Here is a 19,563-nt window from a genome sequence, read left to right as displayed (position 1 = left end):
CTACATATTCAGGTGGTGCAAACCTGAGTTATATTGTGCTCTGTGTAATGTTTTTCTCAAGGAATTTTATGTATCTACCTTTTATTTTTTTTAAAAGCCCCTTTTTAATAATGTGTTACTGCAGCCAAAGTTAAAGTGTCAAAATTTATATCAATTAATCCTCAAGCACAGAAGGAAGAGTTTTGATCACCTTCCTGGATGAATTTTTACAACCATCATACTGTTTTAGGTCAGGATGCATTTAAAAAATTTGAGATTTGGTTATCAAAAGTCCAGTGCTAATCTATATTGTGCAGTATTAGAATAAGGAGGGTTGTTTTTGTTTTGTTTTGTTTTGTTGCACAGAAGGGTACTTTCTAAGACAGTAAGTTGTAGAGAAGGTGCCAACTTACATTAGGTGAAGGAGTTTTTTTTTATGTAGGATTTCCTCTATCAATCAAATCACATGTACAGTTCCTATCTCCTATTCAGGTCGATGAGTGAAGGACAAGAATTTCATTCTAACAAAATGTAAAATGCCTGAATACAGGCACTATTTCATTTTGTCTTTATATCTTCAGCACTTGGAGTGGAGCCTTACATGTAGTAGGCACTTACTTAAATGTTTATTCAACTGAACTGAAAATGGAAATGAAAATTAAATATTAGGTAAGTGTTTTACTCCCTCCTTACCTATGAAAAATGGAAAGATGGCTGGAGGTTGTAACCTTTGCATTTATAATGTAAAAATTTAGTTTACTGAGTTAAGAATTTAGAAATCAAAAGCTTAAAAAAGGATGTTAAGTTCTCCCTGAAAAAATTAAAATATCAAATACTTACCTTATCAAAATAAATTATTCTCAGTAATTTTCTTCTCAATTAAAAAAAAAAACTTGAACAAGTCCTTTACAAGATCAATAACTGTACCATGTGGAGTGCAAATCAATCACACCAACCTGCTTGATCTTGCAATAAGCAGAAGTAAGTAAATCGTAGACAGGAAGCATGTGCATAGAGATGAGGAGGAAAAAAAGAAACATTATTTCTTTTATAAAACAATAAAATATGTAAAGGCATTAATCTATACTGCAGCTATAGCAAAAAATAAAATAATTACCAAAGTAAAAAGAGACTCCCATATAAAACTAAAGAAACAGATTCCAGGCATATTCTCCCCATTAGCATCCTTTCATGGTTCCCGAAAAATATGGCCAAGTGAAATAATTTTATTATTAATTAATACAAAAGAACAATGTTATATATGTATTTTTTATTCATGGAGAATTAACAGTTGAATTTAATTTTAATATATTATTTTTATTATAAAACAGTATTGATTAGAACACAACTTTATGGAGGCTGTGCCTGTACATACAGTTAACACGATTTAATTAGGGTTAGAAAGAATATTCATGTACTTTAAGTTTATAATTTTTTTTTAAAAATCTAACTTCAGCAGGTCACTCTATCAAAAATAGTCACCAATATCAAATGTACTATGTGATTGTATCTATATTACACACAAAGCCAGAAAACTTAATGTTAAAATAAATGCCCCCAAAGCAGTCTAAAATTGCACATTTATTCAAAACTGCACATTTTACTTATACTGTTTCTATAAATTATCAATTTTAATGTTCCTTGAGAGGATAATGACAAAAATGTGTTGAAGAAAACCAGGTATTTCAAACTTATAAAACAGAAATATTAGCTTACTTCTGCATTAAGAAAGGAGTCTTTGCCTCAACAAATTTTTCACTTCTGGTTTTCTTTAAATAGTAAATTTAAATTTTTTTAAATTTAAAAGTAAATTATTGATACACATTCAAAAAAGATCTGATTTTTCAAAATTTAGTTTCTTCGCAGTTTTGTCAGATTACATTTCAGAAGAATATTACAGAAAGGTCCACCCCTGGGTGATGAGTCACCAGATTACATTCAGCGTGTTAGTGGATGGTTAATTGCAACTGCACAAATCAACCCTAACTAGCTAATCAAGTGTCTTAAATCCAATCAAAAGATAGATCTAATTCTTTAAATAGGAGAATACACTACAAAAACATGTTGGGGGAAACTATCCCTCTAATTCCCAATGTACAAACACATCTGTAAGAAAAAAAAAATTAATCTGAAGTGCTAGGCACATGATTGAATATTTCAAGGATCTGTGATTTTGCTACTGTAACATCAAAACTGTTTACAACCCTTCTTTGCCTCAGGAGATGATCTTCACTGAGTTGTGGTGGCAAAAAGAATTAATCGTCCGAATTATTTGATGAGCTTCTCCAAAGCCTTTACATCTTGGTAGAACCTGCCAGAGCTCATATTCAATAGGTATATACTTTGAGAACCCCAAGTTGCCTCCCTACCACTATAAGACATTGAAAAAGGAATTTAACAGAGGCTAGGCACATATTAAGTTATAATCAAGTTCCTAAAATAAATAAAACACATTCCAAAGTGTCTTTCAGTAAAATTACTATTTTAAAATCCAGCTAAAAGAAACTGTTTTCAATCAGCAAAGGAAATTAATAACATAGTTTGTGGTCTCCCATTTAGATGATGTTTTCTTATTTATTTTATGATAACACAAAATATCATTGTATAAGTACATCCGCAATCACTCTAACACATACTACTCCCAAAAAAAAAAAAATAAGCACTAATACTGGTTCGGTAAAAAGCTTAATAATTGTCAACAGAGAAAGATCATTTCAATATTTTTGGCATTCCTTTAGCAGATGCCTACAACCATGAAGATGTTTGTCCAGTCTTTTAAATTAGTTTAGAAAAGGTTAAGTATAAAGATAATGTTTTAAAAGAATGTAAGCTGCAAGCTAGTCTGAGAAAGCACTGTCCCCTCCCTCTTTTCTATTAATTTCTTTTAAAATAAATTAAATTAAAATATTTTTAAGGAACAGCCTTTGTTTAAATATAGTCTAAATAGGTTCTGCACAAATTTTTCCATAGCTCTATGCCTTCTCTAAGCCTATTTCATATTTCTCTCCTATGCCAAACTACCAGAGTATTATCAAATAGGGATTCCTGTCCACTTAAGTTCCTACTAAATTCATTATTACTAGAAAAAGTTTTAAACAATGTCAAAGGAAGCAAGATGATCTTCAGAAGTCATACGCGTCTCTTCTCATTTTTAATCTAGAGCTAAAGCTGTTTGGCAGAATTTCTCAGAGGATTAAGCAACTAATAGGCTGTTAATCAAGCTTTTATTAAAGCTTGATTATTGATTATTTTATTTTTTAGGGGCATTGTTTGGTTTACTAGTATAACAAGAGATTAATAAATCATGTCATAATGTGAGTTCTAATATATCTGCAATTTCAGATTACACTTTTGAAAAACTAAATAAAACCCACTAATACAGATGGTAACTAACAAATTAACCTTTGTATACAGCTTACTAGTTCTCTTTACATTATCTCATTTGCAAAGCATGAATTTATAAATTATTCTCAAACTTAAGGTCAGCATAAGTTTAATAATATTGCTTAATTAGAAGTTTATCAAAAGAGAAAAAACCCACATGCTTTGGCCTACTGAAAAATCTCCAGGGGTTTTTTTTTTTTGGTTGTTTTTAAATGACAGGGAGCAGTGCAGCATTGGAAACACGAAGCACAAAAGTTATGATAAAGCCAAAGCTTTGTTAGAGGATTTTAAGAGCTCCCACTCACTAGTCAAGGATTTATCCAGGGGTTTCTCTACCATAGAGCATGTAGAATCTGAACTACTGCTGCTGCTACTGCCTGGAAAACAAAGAAATGAGCCCAAGGGAAAACCAAAGAAAGAAAAAACAAGAAAATGAAAAGAGAGAAAAATTCAGCTCTAGAATATAGAATGTGAAATAACTATAAAGTTATTTTTAAGACTATACTATATATTTTTCTTTAAAAACAGCTTCAGAGAACTATTGTTCACTATACTTTGATAATACCAAAACATCATAATACCAATCTTAGAAAAATAACCCATTAAGTAATCTACTAATACTCATTACTCACCCAAATATTAATTCAGTAAGCTGGAATGAAGATTGGCCACTTTTGACATATGAATGTGTTAAATCTCTCTAGATTACTTAAAGGAACCATGTTTTAGTAAATACAAAATCAAAATTATTTTAACTTATTAACCTTCATTAGTCAAACAGCATTTCTGTCTTTTCTTTCTCACCCCAGAAACACTGCTTGTGAAATCCAAAGCTTTTACAGATTTTCATTTTCATAATTCTACTGCTGAAAATTTTTCAATTTGCATCTCTGGGAGGAAACTACTCTCATTCAAAAAAATTATTACTTGTGAAATTCATTTTCACACATTACCCATATTAGAATTGTATGGGATTTAACATATTTTTTTTTAAAAAAAGCAAAGATAAAAATAAATTAGGATTTTCAACCCATACATTTTAAAAATTCATAAAAATTTTTAAGAATACAATTTTAACAGTAAGAGAAAACTATAATGAGGTAAAATTTATATCTGTTTATCAACATGATTAAGGGAAGGAAAGGCCCAAAATAATAATGATCAAAATAAATTTTAGGCAAGTTTCCAGACAGGGGAAAAAATAAAATCTTTCTTTTTATTGTGTTTCATATTCAGGAAAAAAATAATACATTTTCTATGTACAGAACTGGTACCTTTCACTTTTTGCACTATATGCCCTTGGGGACAAATGCCAGGTTCAGGATGAGAATAAAGAGTTATTAGAGGAGTAAGGAATTAAGATTCAGAAATAAAACATGTAAATATCTAAAATGTGAAAAAAATTAGGGTTTTCATATTCTAAAAGACATATCTAAAAGACAAATTGTTTACAAGATACTCCATAAACCCTAGCCAATTTTTATAAAAGCCTTGGGTTCCACAGAACAATTAGAAAGTTCAATCAAAATTGGTTTCAGCTAAAATCATATAACATTTAAAACTGGAAAACTTGTAGAATAACAATTAACAATAAACCCTTACAAGAAAATGATATATGGGGTTTTGATTGATGCTGGTCAACATGTTTCAGTATTATAATATGTGGATTAACTTGCCATAATCATGAAATCACTGCAGAAAAATATGCAAAGCTACTCCAATGTCACATATTTCCCTAACTACCTGTTTTTATTTCTAAAAAAAATAAGTTGTGTTACATAGGAAATGACTACAAAAGTTACTCGCACATAACATACTTACAAAAACTAGAATAAGGAAGCAACCAAATTTATTTCTAGAAATTTTATTATCAAAACATCTTACCCCTTCTCTTTTTCCTTTTTTCTCCATGTTCTCCAGCCTCAGCCTCTTCATCTTCATCATCTTCTGACCCACTGATATCAGAGCCTGAAATCTCTTCTCCTGGATAGAAATATATTTAACATGTCTTTCGTACTGTATTCTAATTCACAGGCTATTTGGGATTGCCTATACCAATACCACGCATTTATTTTTGTTGTATTTGATAGGATTTAAGTAGGAAGTTGAGTAATATTTTGCAACTGTCTTCTCAGTAGTAAAAGAAAAGTTCTATTAAACTTCTCTCGTTCCATCAAAGGTCAATATCCTTCCAGTCTCTAGAGTTCAAAATCCTGAATTATCCTTAGCGCCTGACCCTTTCTCCCCCCACATATCCAAAGCCTTGTCCTCTCTACCTCCACAACAACGCCTACGCCCACTCCTCTTCACTATTCATCCACCCATCTCCCTAATTCAGACCCTCATCACTTCTGCCTTAGCCTCCTAACTAGTCCACATGTCTCTCCCCACTCTAATCCAACTTCCATACATCTGCCAAAGTGATTTTCCAAAAACACAGGCCTGACTATGTCACTCTCCTATTGGATAAACTCTACTAAACCCCCATTAAGGCTCACCTCAAATATAAACTCCTACTGGCCATTTACACCCCTTGATAACTTGGTCCAAACCTACCCTTCCAGCCTTATTCTGTAACTCCTTTTCCTACACTCTACAGTCAAGTCAAACTGGACTTATTGCTATTCCTCATACATGCCAGGCCTTTACGTTGGCTGCCGCCCATGCATATATTTATCTCTGTACTTATTTGCTCCCCTGAAAGAATAAAAGTTCCTTAAAGGCAAGGACTATTTCATTTCTGACTTTGTATCCCCAGTACCCAGCACAAAACCTAGCACATAATAAGTAATTGCTGGGGCGGCCAGGTAGCACAGCGAGTAAGAGCACCGGCTCCAGTGTTGGGATGACCTGGAGATCGAATCCCGGGCTCAGACACTCACCACCACACCCAGAAATAACTGGCTGTGTAACCTTGAGTAAGTTACTTAACCCCGATTGCTTAAAAAAAAAAATTAAAAAAAAAAAAGTAATTGCTTAATAAGTGTTTGCTAATAGCTAGGTGTGTTTCATATGAATATAAATGTAGAATTTTATTTATAATTTATTAGAATTCTAGAATTTTATAGATTTAAAGATTTGCTATAAATACTGGCTATAAATACCACCTAGTGGTCAAATTTAAAACCCTGAACTTCCATATGTATTATCTGAAGGTAGACTAGCTAAATAGCTGCTTTAATCCCATAAATCCTGCTTCCAAATTTACATACAGCATATTTTCTACAAGATATTTACTTTGTTGATACCTCTGATCCTTACTAGTTGATATAACTACCAACTCAACAATAAACAATTATTAAAATGGTTCAATTCCTTCTTATTTACTTGACAAATTAAAAAAAGGCATTAGGTGAAACCAAACGCTTAATCTCTGGTTTCTTCCCTGGAAGATTTGAAAAGATCAAAACTTGGCATCAGTTAAAGAAAAACATTTATTCTTAACATAAAATTGCAGATAAAAACAAAGTAGGTGAAAGAAGTCTAAGAAACTAAAGAGCTTCCCAATTTCCTAAGTAAGGTTTTCAGAATATAGTTTGATTATTTTTTGGAAAGAGAATCCTCAACACCATCCAGCACACTTGATGGGTTACACACATATTCAAATCTAAATACTTTTCAAGGCCAAATACAAACAATTTCTGGAACATATACTATATAGATTGAAATTCATGTTTTTGTTCTCTCATTATCAACAATAACAAAGAACTGATTTTTATCTGACTCAATTCACAATTGTACTTTCTACTATATAGAAGTTTAAAATTCTAAAGATTTTTACAGTAAATACAAGCAAAAAAAAGCTCATAATCATCACAGGGTTATCCGTTAATGTTAAATATTTTCTAATAATATATAAATCAATTTTTTAAAAAGATTAAATTAATTTTCTTGTTTATTACAGAAGTATAAAAAAGCACAAATGGTTACTAAAACAATATAAGTGTATACCAATTATTATTACTTCTTAGAAATGTCTTCTAAAAGGGCAACCTCCAGTGTAATTTAGTTCAAAATTTCAAGGAATATTCAACAGGTTATCTGTATTAGATTTCTCAACAGGTATGCTAATATGCTAAGCTCCATATAAAAACCTATATAGTTACCTTCTTCAAGCTTTTTTTTGAGTTCTTCTATTTCTTTCTGAAACTGGCGAAGCAAAGCATCCTTTGGATCTTCATTAATTCTAGCTTTATTCTTAATGTTTTTAGCACGGTTAGCATATCGCAATGTACTGATAGTCTCATCATAATTGTAGTCTGCAGGCCCAATATTTGCACACTGTTTATAGTAGGAACACAAAAACAAGTTCTTTGATATTTGGCACATTTAACAAAAATATTTTGTTAATGGGAAAGCAATTAAATTGTTACATATTTTAAATAATTAACCTAAGAAAAATGACACAAATTTGTTTCCAACTTACTAAAAGCTACAGCTTTTATTTTAGCAGTATTTTAAAGCATCAACAAATCTATAATCTCATCAAGGTGGGTAATACTCTCCGCTGTCTCACATCATAACCTATCCACACTGATCATCCTATGGGATTCTTTTCCATGTCCTCCCAGAGATCAGGAAGAGGAACCATCCAAAATACAGGCTATCTTCCTTTAGGTCTCTTTATATTTAGTGTAATACCTGGGTCATGCATTTGTTATCACTAATTCTGCCTATATAAACTGGCCCATTTCCTTTTCAAATACAGCATTTCCTAAATGACATCTACTACTACACATACTGTAGAATCATTCTTGACATGTTCAAGCCTCCTTGCACCCACCATACATCTCTCCATTTATGTCTGGTTTGCCCAAATCTATGATTCTTTGTGGAGTTTGGAAGATTCATAGTTATATGGGAAAATATTGGTGTATAAAGTTTTATACCAGGAAGCAGTCTGTGACTGTTAAAAGCATGGCACAATTTCCAGTACTGTATTTATATACGAACTGTAGAACATCCTCCATGGCAGCAATAAAACTCCAGAAGGTATTGAAGTTTTTATCTCTCCTTTTTATGCCTTGCTTAATGTTAATAATGAGAAGCTTTACTGAACTGACTCTTCTCTGTGGCTGCATTTAATGAAGCAATATTGTACAATTTTATATATACATACACATTAGAGAGTCCTTGTTGGAAGGGGCCTTTTTTTTTTTAAATAATTAAAGAGTAAACACAGAGGGATCTAATTTTCTCCGTACCTTTTAGTCAACTGTGTAGCTATAAAGATAAGTTGTACTGCAATCATTTGAAAAAGCTTGTCTATTCCTATCTCATATTTTCATTAAGGAAACCCCTGATACAAGCACAGAACATTCGCATAAAGAATGTATAAACATGAGAAAGCAGGTAGTCACTGACTTCTTTTTTTTTTAAAGAATTTTGCAAATTTTATTATTATTTATTTATTTTTAGTTTTCGATATTCATTTCCACAAGATGTGAGTTACAAATTTTCTCCCCATCTTTCCCCTACCCCCCCATCTTAAGACAGCAAGCATACTGAATACCCCTTCCCCCAATCTGTTCTCTCATATCCTCCCCCATCCCCCACTAACTTTCTAGTAGGGTAAGATGGATTTCTATACCCCATTGCCTGTATATCTTATTTCCCAGTTGCATGTAAAAAAACAATTTTTAACATGTTTTTAAAACTTTGATTTCCAGATTCTTTCCCTTCTTCCCTCCTCACCCACCCCCACTGAGAAGATAATCAATTCAATATAGATTGTACATGTGTAGTTACGTAAAACATTTCCATAGTAGTTATATTGTGAAAGACTAACTTTATTTCCCTCCATCTTATCCCGCCCCCCCATTCTATTTTCTACTTTGACCCTGTCCCTTTTCAAAGGTGTTTGCTTCTAACAACCTTCTCTCCCGATCTGCCCTCCCTGCTATCATCCCTCCTCTTATCCCCTTCCCCCCCTACTTTCCTGTAGGGTAAGATACCCAATTGAGTGTGTACGTTATTCCCCCCTTAAGCCAAATTCAATGAGAGTAAGGTTGACCTATTCCCTTTTACCTTCCTTCTCTTCCCCTCCATTGTAACAGTTTTCTCTTGCCTCTTTTATATGAGATACTTAAAACTATTCTATCTCTCCCTTTCTCTTTCTACCTATATATTCCTCTCTTACATCTTAGTTTTATTTTTTAGATATCATCCCTTCATATTAAACTGATCCTGTGTCCTCTATGTATACATGTACACACATATACACACACTCATATGTGTGTTTATACAAGTCATTGACTTCTTAATCAGCTTTTTATGATATTAATGTAATCTGTGATTTTATTTTCCGTTCTCTTATCATGTGTCTCCTCCTTAAAATAACTTGTGAAATAATCCCTTGATGTTTTCAAGATCGTATCACTTACTGCCCTACCTCCTAGACACTGTCTCTATACTAGCCCAGTCACTTTTTCCAACTTCGTCTTAAACATCACCTTCTCAAGGACTGAGGTGTTAGAGGTTAGTGGTTTTGTTGTCATTAATAGAAATGTTGACAAAATGTTCAATTTCCTATTTATTATCTTTCTAGTGGCTGTACTTATGAATGTTCTATGATAAAGTCGTTCTACTGAGTCAATGAAGCCTTCTGTATTGAATTTACCTTTGCTATTTTTTTTCTGGTATACACTTATTTATATATATATCGTCCTCTCTAAGCTCCTGGAGGGCAGAGGCTATTTCATTTTTTTCTTTGTATCCTTGGTGTTTAGTACATTGCCTGGAACACACAAGGCTTGTTGACTGATTTTTAGACATGTTTTCATCTTTGCTATTTTACAAGGTGAAGGTCCTTGTAATTTTCTGCAATCTTCATAGTGTTTTATTAGTGGTTTTACATTCTAAAACCACACTCCTCAGATTCGTGGTGATGAGAGTAAGTATTTGCTGGCTAAAGCAATTTCTGGGCCCTTTTGGCCTCCTCAATGTAGAAAGCATTTCATGTCTTTTGTAGAAAATGGTTAATGATCAAGAACAGATTTTCATTTTGACATTTGTTCTAAGCAGTCAATGGTGTGAATGCATCAGATAGTTGATCATATGACTCCTATAGTAATAGCTAGTATTTTGCTGACTGAAAGGATTTCATCAATTACATTTTAAAAAAGCCATTGTGATAGGGAGCCAAGGTGACACAGTAACCAGAAGTACAGTGAGTTCCTCTTGCTCAAAGACCTAGAAAAGTTATCAGGCCAAATTCTGATTGAGAAATCAAAGAAAAAAAAATCCTGGTGAGTCAATTTTCCAGGCCAGGTTGGCAGATGGAGACAGAGGTCTACAGACAATGAGGACAGGATTTTGCCAAAATTATACCATGCACAAGGAGGGGCTGTGTACCAAGGCAAAAAGAGGTCCCAGATCTATTACAGACAGGCCTAAATTATTTGGGTGCAGGAAGAGTTGACAACTGGCAGCTTTGTCACTTACCGTACTATTCAGTTCTTGGCCATAGATCTAGGACAGACTGAGGAAGGACTTGAGCACTGAAGTGGGAGTTCTAGGCTGAGAGTGATCAGGAAGCCTAGGCTGTGTACCAAACAAGAAACAAGCCCAGAAACTCGTAGCAGCAATGTAACTTGGCCTCCGGACGAGGAGCAAGGTCTCAGTTCCAAATTCTAGTCTATTCTGACACCTTCAGGAGAACAACTAGCACAGCTTTCCAGATGGCAATTAGTGGTAATCTACTGAACCGCCAAAAAGGACACTGTCCTGCTACTCAGACACGTGTCCAGGTCAGGAACTTGAAGGGTTTAGACCACAGGAGCAATCATAAGACTGTGCCCTAGATTGAACAACTTGGAACCATCGAAACCTTGCAGGTCCTCAGCCTGAGCTATCACTGAGAGACTGGAATAGCGTAACACTCAATATGCCCCTCCAAAAGCAGCAACAGGAAGAACAGTCCAGATCTTCCCTCCAGAAGTGTGAAGAGCCTGGCCCTAACAAAATCTGGAGTCAACAGGTTGGAAGGATGAGAAAACAAAACCAAACAAAAGAAACCCATTATAAAAAGCTATTAAGGTGACAGCAAAGCTTAAGAGGGGAAATCCAGAGGAAGAAAATTACTCCAAAACACCTAAAAGCTGAGGCACAAAGAAAAATACATCTGGGGCACAAATTCAAATACAGTTCCTGGAAAAGATAAAGCAAGGCTTTTAAAAAAGAGACTAAAATGATTTTTGTTTGTTTAGCAAATAAGAGCACTAGAGGAAAAAACTGGAAAAGAAATGAGAGTTATGGAAGAAAGAATCAAAAGGGAATTAACAGCCTGGCACAAGAGGGACCCAAGGAACAAACTCCCTTTAAGTCAGAATGGATGAAACAGAAGCCAAACACTCCATGAGACAATAAGAAATATTAAAATAAAGTCAAAAGACTGAAAAAATTGAAGAAAGTGCAAGGTATATAACAGCAAAAACAACTGACCTGGAAAACAAATCAAGGAGAAAAAAATTCAATAATCATTGAGCTATCTGAAAGCTATGACCAAAAATAAGAGAGCTTAGATATATCATATTTCAAGAAATATTAAAAGAAAAATTGCCCAAATCTCTTACAACCGAAAGGCAAAATAGAAATAGAAAGCATCAGGGGAGGAGCCAAGATGGTAGAGAAAAGGCAGAAATTTGCCTAAGCTCTCCTCCAAACCCCTGCAAATAACTTTCAATAATGCATCAAAACAAATGCTGGAGTGGCAGAACCTACAAAAAGGACAGGGTGAAATAATTTTCCAAACTAAGACAACTTAGAAAGTTGGCAGGAAAACTCTATTGCACCAGGATGAGAGGGGCAGGCTGTACCCCAGCAAACCAGCAGTAGGCCTTCCACAAAAAAACAAACAAAAAAGACTAGAAAGAGAGGAGAGGGTCAAGTTATGAAGGGCTTTGAATGCCAAAGAGAGGTTTTTAAATTTTATCCTGCAGCCAATAGTAAGCCACTGAGTTTGGAAAGTAGGAAGATCACTTTGACATGTGAGAGGAAGATAGACTGTAGGGGGAGAGACCTGTGAAAGGCAGACAACCAGCAGGCTACTACAATAGTCCATTCAAGAAGTGATGAATCTCTGCACCAGGGTGGTGGCAATGTCAGAAGATAGAAGGATGTGTATTGAAGAGACCTTAAAATAAAACAGAGTAGTCACAAAAACCTTGGGAGAAAAAGCCTATCAAGAAGAAGAGGGTGAGCAAAAGTGTCAGAGGCTGCAGAGAAATTTTTTTTAAAAAGGTATGAGGACTGAGAAAAGGTCATTAAATTTGGCAATTAAGAAATCATTAGGAGGGCAGAGCCAAGAAGGTGGAGTAAAAGCAGGAACTTGCTTGACCTCCCACTCCAACTATCTCCAATCCAACACCTGTAAAAAAAAATGACTCTAAACAAATTTGAGAGCTACAGAACCCACAAAGTAACCAAGAGAAATAAATCTCCCACTGAAGACAGCCTGAAAGACCGAAAGGAAGGGCCTATCACACCAGGATGGGAGCCAGCTCAGCCTGTGTTGAATTGCGTGGGCCCAGACCCATGGCACAGACTGGCCAGAGCAGACTGCAGGGGGCTAATTCACCAGCAGCTGTGGCAGTTTCCAGACTTATCAACCCATAAACATCAAAGAGAGTGTAAAAGGTGAGTAGGGAACCCTGTTGATCCTGGGTGAAAGAGGGGCACAGTCTGGTCCATGTCCTTGGGGCAGCGGCTGCTGCCTCATGGCTGCCTCCTGAGTTCCAGACCTACAGATCATAGGGGGACCAAGCAACGATTTAGAATCCAATTCATGCTCTTGCTTTGGCCTGCTTGGATGTGGGCTGCAGTCTTGAGTGGCAGTCCTGCGGTGAGGAGCACTAATATGGCAGAACTTGTTGAGACTGTGGAAAGGCAGTCTTCCTCATAGTTCTGAGTCAGGTGCCTAGAAGAAGCTCTGACAACAGTCACGCAAAACCCCAGAAATTTGGGACACAGCTCTCTCCACACTGGAAGCAGAGTTCTACCATGGCAAAAAAACTCAAAAGTCAAGTAACTGGCTGGCAAGATGAGCAAATAGAGGAAGCACAATCAGACTAAAGAATCTTTTTTTGGTAACAAAAAGAATCAAAACATAGAACCAGAAGACAGCGAAGTCAAAACTCCTGCATCAAAAGCCTCCAAGAAAAATACGAACTAGTCCTGGGCCATGGAGGAGCTCAAGAAGGATTTTGAAAATCAAGTAAGAAAAGTGGGAGAAAAATTGGGAAGAGAAATGAGAATGATGCAAGAAAATCATGAAAAGAGAGTCAACAGCCTGCCAAAGGAGACCCAAAAAATACTGAAGAAAATAAGACCTTAAAAAGCAGACTAACTGCAGAGTCAAGATGGCAGAGTAGAAACAGGACCTGTGTGCGGCTCCGGCTCCCACCACCTCCAATTCATGAAAAAGGGGATTCTGAACAAACTTTGAAGCTACAGAACCCACAAAAGGACACAGAGAAGCTAACCTCCCACTGAGGACAGCCCAGAAGGCTGGCAGGAATCGTCCAGCATAGTGCTCTGGGAGCCAACCCCAGCCCCGCTCGATCCAGAGGTTTCAGCCCCAGGGCGGGCCTGACCAACCACGGGCTGGAGGGACTCCAGCAGATCACCAGCCACTGTGGTGGTCCAGGAATATCAACACATAGAAGTTAAGGACAAAGTGAGAGGTCAGTGCAGTGTGGACTTTGGGACCAGTAGCTGGGAGTATGTCGGCTTTTGCCCCAGGGGTGAGAAGCCTCTGAGGGCTGTGGCACAACCGCCGCCACGTGGAAGCTTTAGCTCCTGGCCTGCAGAGCATAGGGGGAAAAAGTAACCAGTCTGAGGGGTAATCTCTCTTGCGTTAAACTGCTTGGATCTAGATTGCGGTGTAGGGTGGAGGTTCTTGGGTGTGTGACCAGCTTGCCAGAGTGTGTGTGGAGGCTTCAGAGAGGGCACCCAACTAATACCTCCCGCAGCTGGGAAAACCCCAGCGTTTGGAACAAAGCTCCCCTGTCTGGTGGCAGTGGCAGAAAGTCCAGGGGTCAAGTGACTGAGTGAAAACAGGAACAGGCAAAGGAAGCAAAGCAAACAGAACAATCCAACATTAGACTCCTATTTTGGGGACAAAAAGGATCAAAGCATGGAACAGGAGGAAGACAGTGAAGTCAGAACTCCTGCACCAAAAGCTTCCAAGAAAAATACAAGCTGGTTACAGGCAATAGAGGACCTTAAGAAGCAAATAAGAGGAGTGGAGGAAAAATTGGGAAGAGAAATAAGAACGATGCAAGAAAATTACAAAATGAGAGTCAACAGCCTGAATGAGGAAAATCACACCTTAAAAAATAGACTAACTCAAATGGCAAAAGAGGCTCAAAAAGACAACAAGGAGAAAAATGCCTTAAAAAGACAATTCTGCCAGATGGAAAAATATCAAAAGTTCACTGAAGAGAATCATTCCTTCAGAATTAGATTGGAGCAAATGGAAACGAGTGACTTTCTGAGAAATCAAGATGCTGTTAAACAGATCCAAACAAATGAAAGAATAGAAGGCAATGTGAAATATCTCATGGGAAAAACCAATGACCTGGAAAACAGATCTAGGAGAGATAATTTAAAAATTACTGGACTACCTGAAAGCCATGATCAAAGAAAGAACCTAGAAATCACCCTCTAGGAAATTCTCAAGGAAAACTGACCTGATGTTTTAGAATCAGAGGGCAAAACAGAAGTTGAAAGAATCCACGGATCACCTCCTGAAAAAGATCCCAAAAAGAAAACTCCTAGGAATATCATAGCCAGGTTCCAAAATTCCGAGATCAAGGAGAGAATATTACAAGCAGCCAGGATGAAACAATTTGAATATTGTAGAAACACAATCAGGATAACTCAGGTTCTGGCAGCTTCTACACTGAGGGATCAAAGGGCTTGGAATATGATATTCCAGAGGTCAAAGGAGCTGGGATTAAAACCAAGAATCACCTACCCAGCAAAACTGAGTATCATGTTTCAGGGGAAAATATGGTTATTCAGTAGAACAGAATTCTTTCTGAATTTTCAAGAATTCTTGATGAAAAAATCAGAGTTGAATAGAAAATCTGACATTCAGATACAAGAAGCAAGAGAAGCATAAGAAAGTTAATAGGGAAAAGAAATCATAAGGAACTTATCAAAGTTAAATTATTTACATTCCTACATGGAAAAATGATAATTGTAACTGATGAAACTTTTCTCAGTATGAAAATAGTTGAAGGGAATAGAAAAACATATATATATACATATATACATATATATGTCTATATCGGAGGGTATATGGGCATATGAATACATATGTGAATGTGTGTATGTATGTTTACAGGTATACATAGAGGGCACAGGACCAATTTAACAGGAAGGGATGATACTTAAAAGTTGAAATTGACAGGTGAGAGAGGAATATAATGAGAGGAGATGGGGAGAGAGAGAATGGGGTAAACTATCTCATACAGAAGAGGCAAGGGAAAACGGTTACAATGGAGGGGAAGGCAAAAAGGAATGGGTCAACCTTATTCTCATTGAATTTGGCTCAGGGAGGGAATGACATACACACTAAATAGGGTATCTCACCCTACAGGAAAGTAGGGGGGAAGGGGATGAGAGGGGGGATGATGGAAGGGAGGGCAGTCTTGGGGGGAGGGAAGTTGGAAGCAGCCACTTTTGAAAAGGGACAGGATCAAAGTAGAGAATAGAACAAGTGGGAGGTGGCATAGGAGGGAGGGAAATATAGTCAGTCTTTTACAATATATCTACTATGGTAATGTTTTGCATTAGCTACACATGTACAACCTATACTGAATTGCTTATCTTCCCAGTAAGGGTGGGTGACAAGGGAGGAAGGGAATGAATCTGGAATTCAGAGTTTTAAAATCAAATGTTTAAATATGTGTGTGTGTGACTATTTTACATGTAACTGGGAAATAAGATATACAGGCACTGGGGCATAGAGATCCACCATGCCATACTGGAAAAGTCAAAGCGGGTATGGGAGAAGACATGGGAGAGAGCAGATTGGAGGAGGGGATATCCTGTGGGACTGCTATTTTGGGGCAGTGGGTAGGGGAAAAATGGGGAGAAAATTTGTAACTCAAAATCTGGTGGAAATGATGTAAATCAGAAGTTAATAAAGCATTTGAAAAATGAAAAAAAAAGTAGACATAGACTAACTCAAATGGCAAAAGAGGTCCAAAAAGCCAATGAGGAGAAGAATGCCTTTAAAAAGCAAAACTGGCCAGATGGAAAAGGAATTTCAAAAACTCACTGAAGAGAAAAATTCCTTCAAAATTAAATTGGAACAAATGGAAGCTAATGACTTTGTGAGAAATAAAGATACTATAAAACAGATCCAAACAAATGAAAAAATAGAAGGCAATGTGAAATATCTCATTGGAAAAACCACTGATATGGAAAATAGATCCAGGAGAGAATCATTAAAAAATTATTGGACTACCTAAAAGCCATGATGAAAATAAGACCCTAGAAATCATCCTTCAAGAAATTCTCAAGGAAAATTGCCTTGATATTCTAGAACCAGAAGGCAAAAAAAAAAATTGAAAAATTCACCAACTGAATCTTGAAAAAGATCTCAAAAAGAAAACTCCTGGGAATATTATAGCCAAATTCCAGAGTTCCCAGACCAAGGAGAAAATATTACAAGCAGTTAGAAAGAAACAATTTGAGTATTGTGGAAACACAATCAGAAAAACACAAGATCTAGCAGCTTCTACATTAAGGGACTGAAGGGCTTGGAATATGATATTCCAGAGGTCAAAGGAGCTAGGATTAAAACCAAGAATCACCTACCCAGCAAAACTGAGTATAATGTATCAGGGGAAACTATGGTAATTCAATGAAATAGAGGACTTTCAAGCATTCTTAATGAAAAGACCAGAACTGAACAGAAATTTTGACTTTCAAATACAAGAAGCAAGAGAAGCATGAGAAGGTAAACAGGAAAAAAAAACAAAAGGAACTTATTAAAGTTGAACTACTTACACTCCTACATGGAAAAACAATAAATGTAACTCATGAGACTTTTCTCAGTATAAGGATAGTTGAAGAGAATTTATATGCATATATATATATATATATATATGAGGGTGTATTTGTATGTATGTGTGCACTTGTATATACATAGACAGAGGGACACAGGGTGAATTGAATATGATGGGGATGATATCTAAAAAAATTAAGAGAGAAGAGAGGAATATATTGGGAGGAGAAAGGGAAAGACAGAATAGGGTAAATTATCTCACATAAAATAGGCAAGAGAAAACTGTTACAATTGAGGGGAAGAGAAGGAAGGTGAAAGGGATTGAGTCAACCTTATTCTCACTGAATTTGGCTTAATGAGGGAATAATATACATACTCAATTGGGTATCTTACCGTATAGGAAAGTAAGGGGGAAGGGGATAAGAGAGGAGATGATGGAGGACAGGGAAAATTGGGAGAGAGGATAGTTAGAAGCAAACACTTTTGAAAAGGGACAGGGTCAAAGGAGAAAACAGAATAAATGAGGGGCAGGATAGGATGGAGGGAAATATTGTTAGTCTTGTACAATAGTACTACTATGGAAATGTTTTGCATAACTACACATGTACAACTTACATTGAATTTCTTGTTTTCCCAGTGGGGGTGGGTAAGGAGGGAAGAAGGGAAAGAATCTGGAAATCAAAGTTTTAAAAACAAATGTTAAAAAATTGTTTTTTACATGCAACTGGGAAATAAGATACACAGGCAATGTGGTATAGAAATATATCTTGCCCTACAAGAAAGTAAGGGGGGAGATGGGAAAGGATATGAGAGAGCATATTGGGGGAAGGGGTATTCAGTATGCTTGCTATCTTGGGGTGAGGGGTAGGGGAGACACGGGGAGAAAATTTGTAACTCAAAATCTTGTGGAAATGAATGTTGAAAACTAAAAAAAAAAAATAAAAAAAAATTTTTTTAAAAGAAATAACAGTATTAGACAAAAAAAAGAAATCATTAGTAACTTTGGAGACCAAAGTCTTTGTTGAGAGGAAAGGAAGTGAAGGCTTCTATTATAGATGGCATTATCAAGGAATGAAGCTACAAAAGGAAGGAGAGATAAAGGATGATAGTGGACACGGAAGGATCAAGTCAAGACTTTTTGAGGATAGGAGGGACATGGGCGTGTTTGAAGGTAGTGGGGAAGTAGCCAGTGGACTAAGAGATTGAAGATACACACACATATACAGGTATAGGGAGTACATTTCACTCAACAGGGAAACAGGAAAGAAAGGAGAGAAGGAAAAAGGGGCTGGTAGATTAAGGGAGGGATTAGTCCTAAGCAAAACAAACTCAAAGAGTGCATTAAAATATGATGGTTATTTTTATAGTGTCAAGGAATTGGAAACTGAGGGAATGCCTCTCATCTAGGGAATGACTGAAGAAATTATGGTGTCTGAATGTGAATAGAATATTATTGTGCTGTAAGAAATGATAAAGGGAATGGTTTCAGAGAAAACTGAAGACTTTTATGAATTAATGTCAAGCAAAGTGAACAAAAACCAGGAGAATAATTTATACAATTAAAACAATACTGTAAAGACAAAGAATTTTGAAAGACTTAGGAACTCAGTGGAATGAACAAGGTTCTGATAGAGAGTGAAAGACCAAGAGTGCAGCATTTACACACACACATTTACGGTTTTCTCCCTCCTCCTTCTAGACATGGCCAATGTGGAAATTTGTTTTGCTCTACTCTTAGCAGTATTTTTTTTCCTTTTTCCAATGTGGGGGGGAATGGAATGAAGAGAAGGCAGATTTTTGCCAAATTAAAAAAAATAAACATTTAATTTTTAAAAATTGTTACAGGGCTTCCTAGCTCTCTTCTTCAAAAAATATTTATAATATATGATATAAGTATGAGGTTTTATGAGTAGTCTATGATTCTGAACCTTCTTTTATTGCTTACATTTCGATATATTTACCAAAATAATTCTCAAGATCCTTTCCTAGATACACCTTTATAGAGAAGGCCACAAGTATCAAAGAATTTGTAGGCTTGATTTGCAAGAGCTGTTAAGTTCTTCAAAAAAATTGCTCTGCCTCTGCAACTTACATGGCAAATATTGGTATATAAATTACAGTTTTGTTCCTATTCAGTACTTTTTGTTTATGTGCATCACGAGTATTAGAAAATGAGATGA

General features: G+C 35.9%; 1 protein-coding gene across 3 annotated transcripts in view; it reads right to left on the bottom strand.

Moving 5' to 3' along the window:
• The window catches only part of KIF3A (kinesin family member 3A), a 75,681-nt gene that overhangs the window by 21,555 nt on the left and 34,563 nt on the right, over nucleotides 1–19,563 (bottom strand). For 2 of the 3 annotated variants that reach the window (XM_069103857.1, XM_069103856.1), the window contains exons 8-9: nucleotides 7,470–7,644; nucleotides 5,248–5,346 (exon numbers count right to left, since the gene is read on the bottom strand). In XM_069103857.1, the coding sequence (XP_068959958.1) occupies nucleotides 5,248–5,346; nucleotides 7,470–7,644 (274 nt within the window). Of the gene's footprint in view, nucleotides 1–935; nucleotides 945–3,668; nucleotides 3,741–5,247; nucleotides 5,347–7,469; nucleotides 7,645–19,563 lie in introns of all 3 variants that reach the window. The other variant, XM_069103858.1, reaches the window with a different exon arrangement.

Source organism: Petaurus breviceps, unplaced genomic scaffold (assembly GCF_028583685.1).
Source record: "Petaurus breviceps papuanus isolate PSGF00001 unplaced genomic scaffold, PetGlider_PUasm1.0 64, whole genome shotgun sequence".
Lineage (NCBI taxonomy): Eukaryota > Metazoa > Chordata > Mammalia > Diprotodontia > Petauridae > Petaurus > Petaurus breviceps.
Note: the sequence above shows the minus strand (reverse complement) of the source record. Positions and strands in the feature narration are given on the sequence as shown.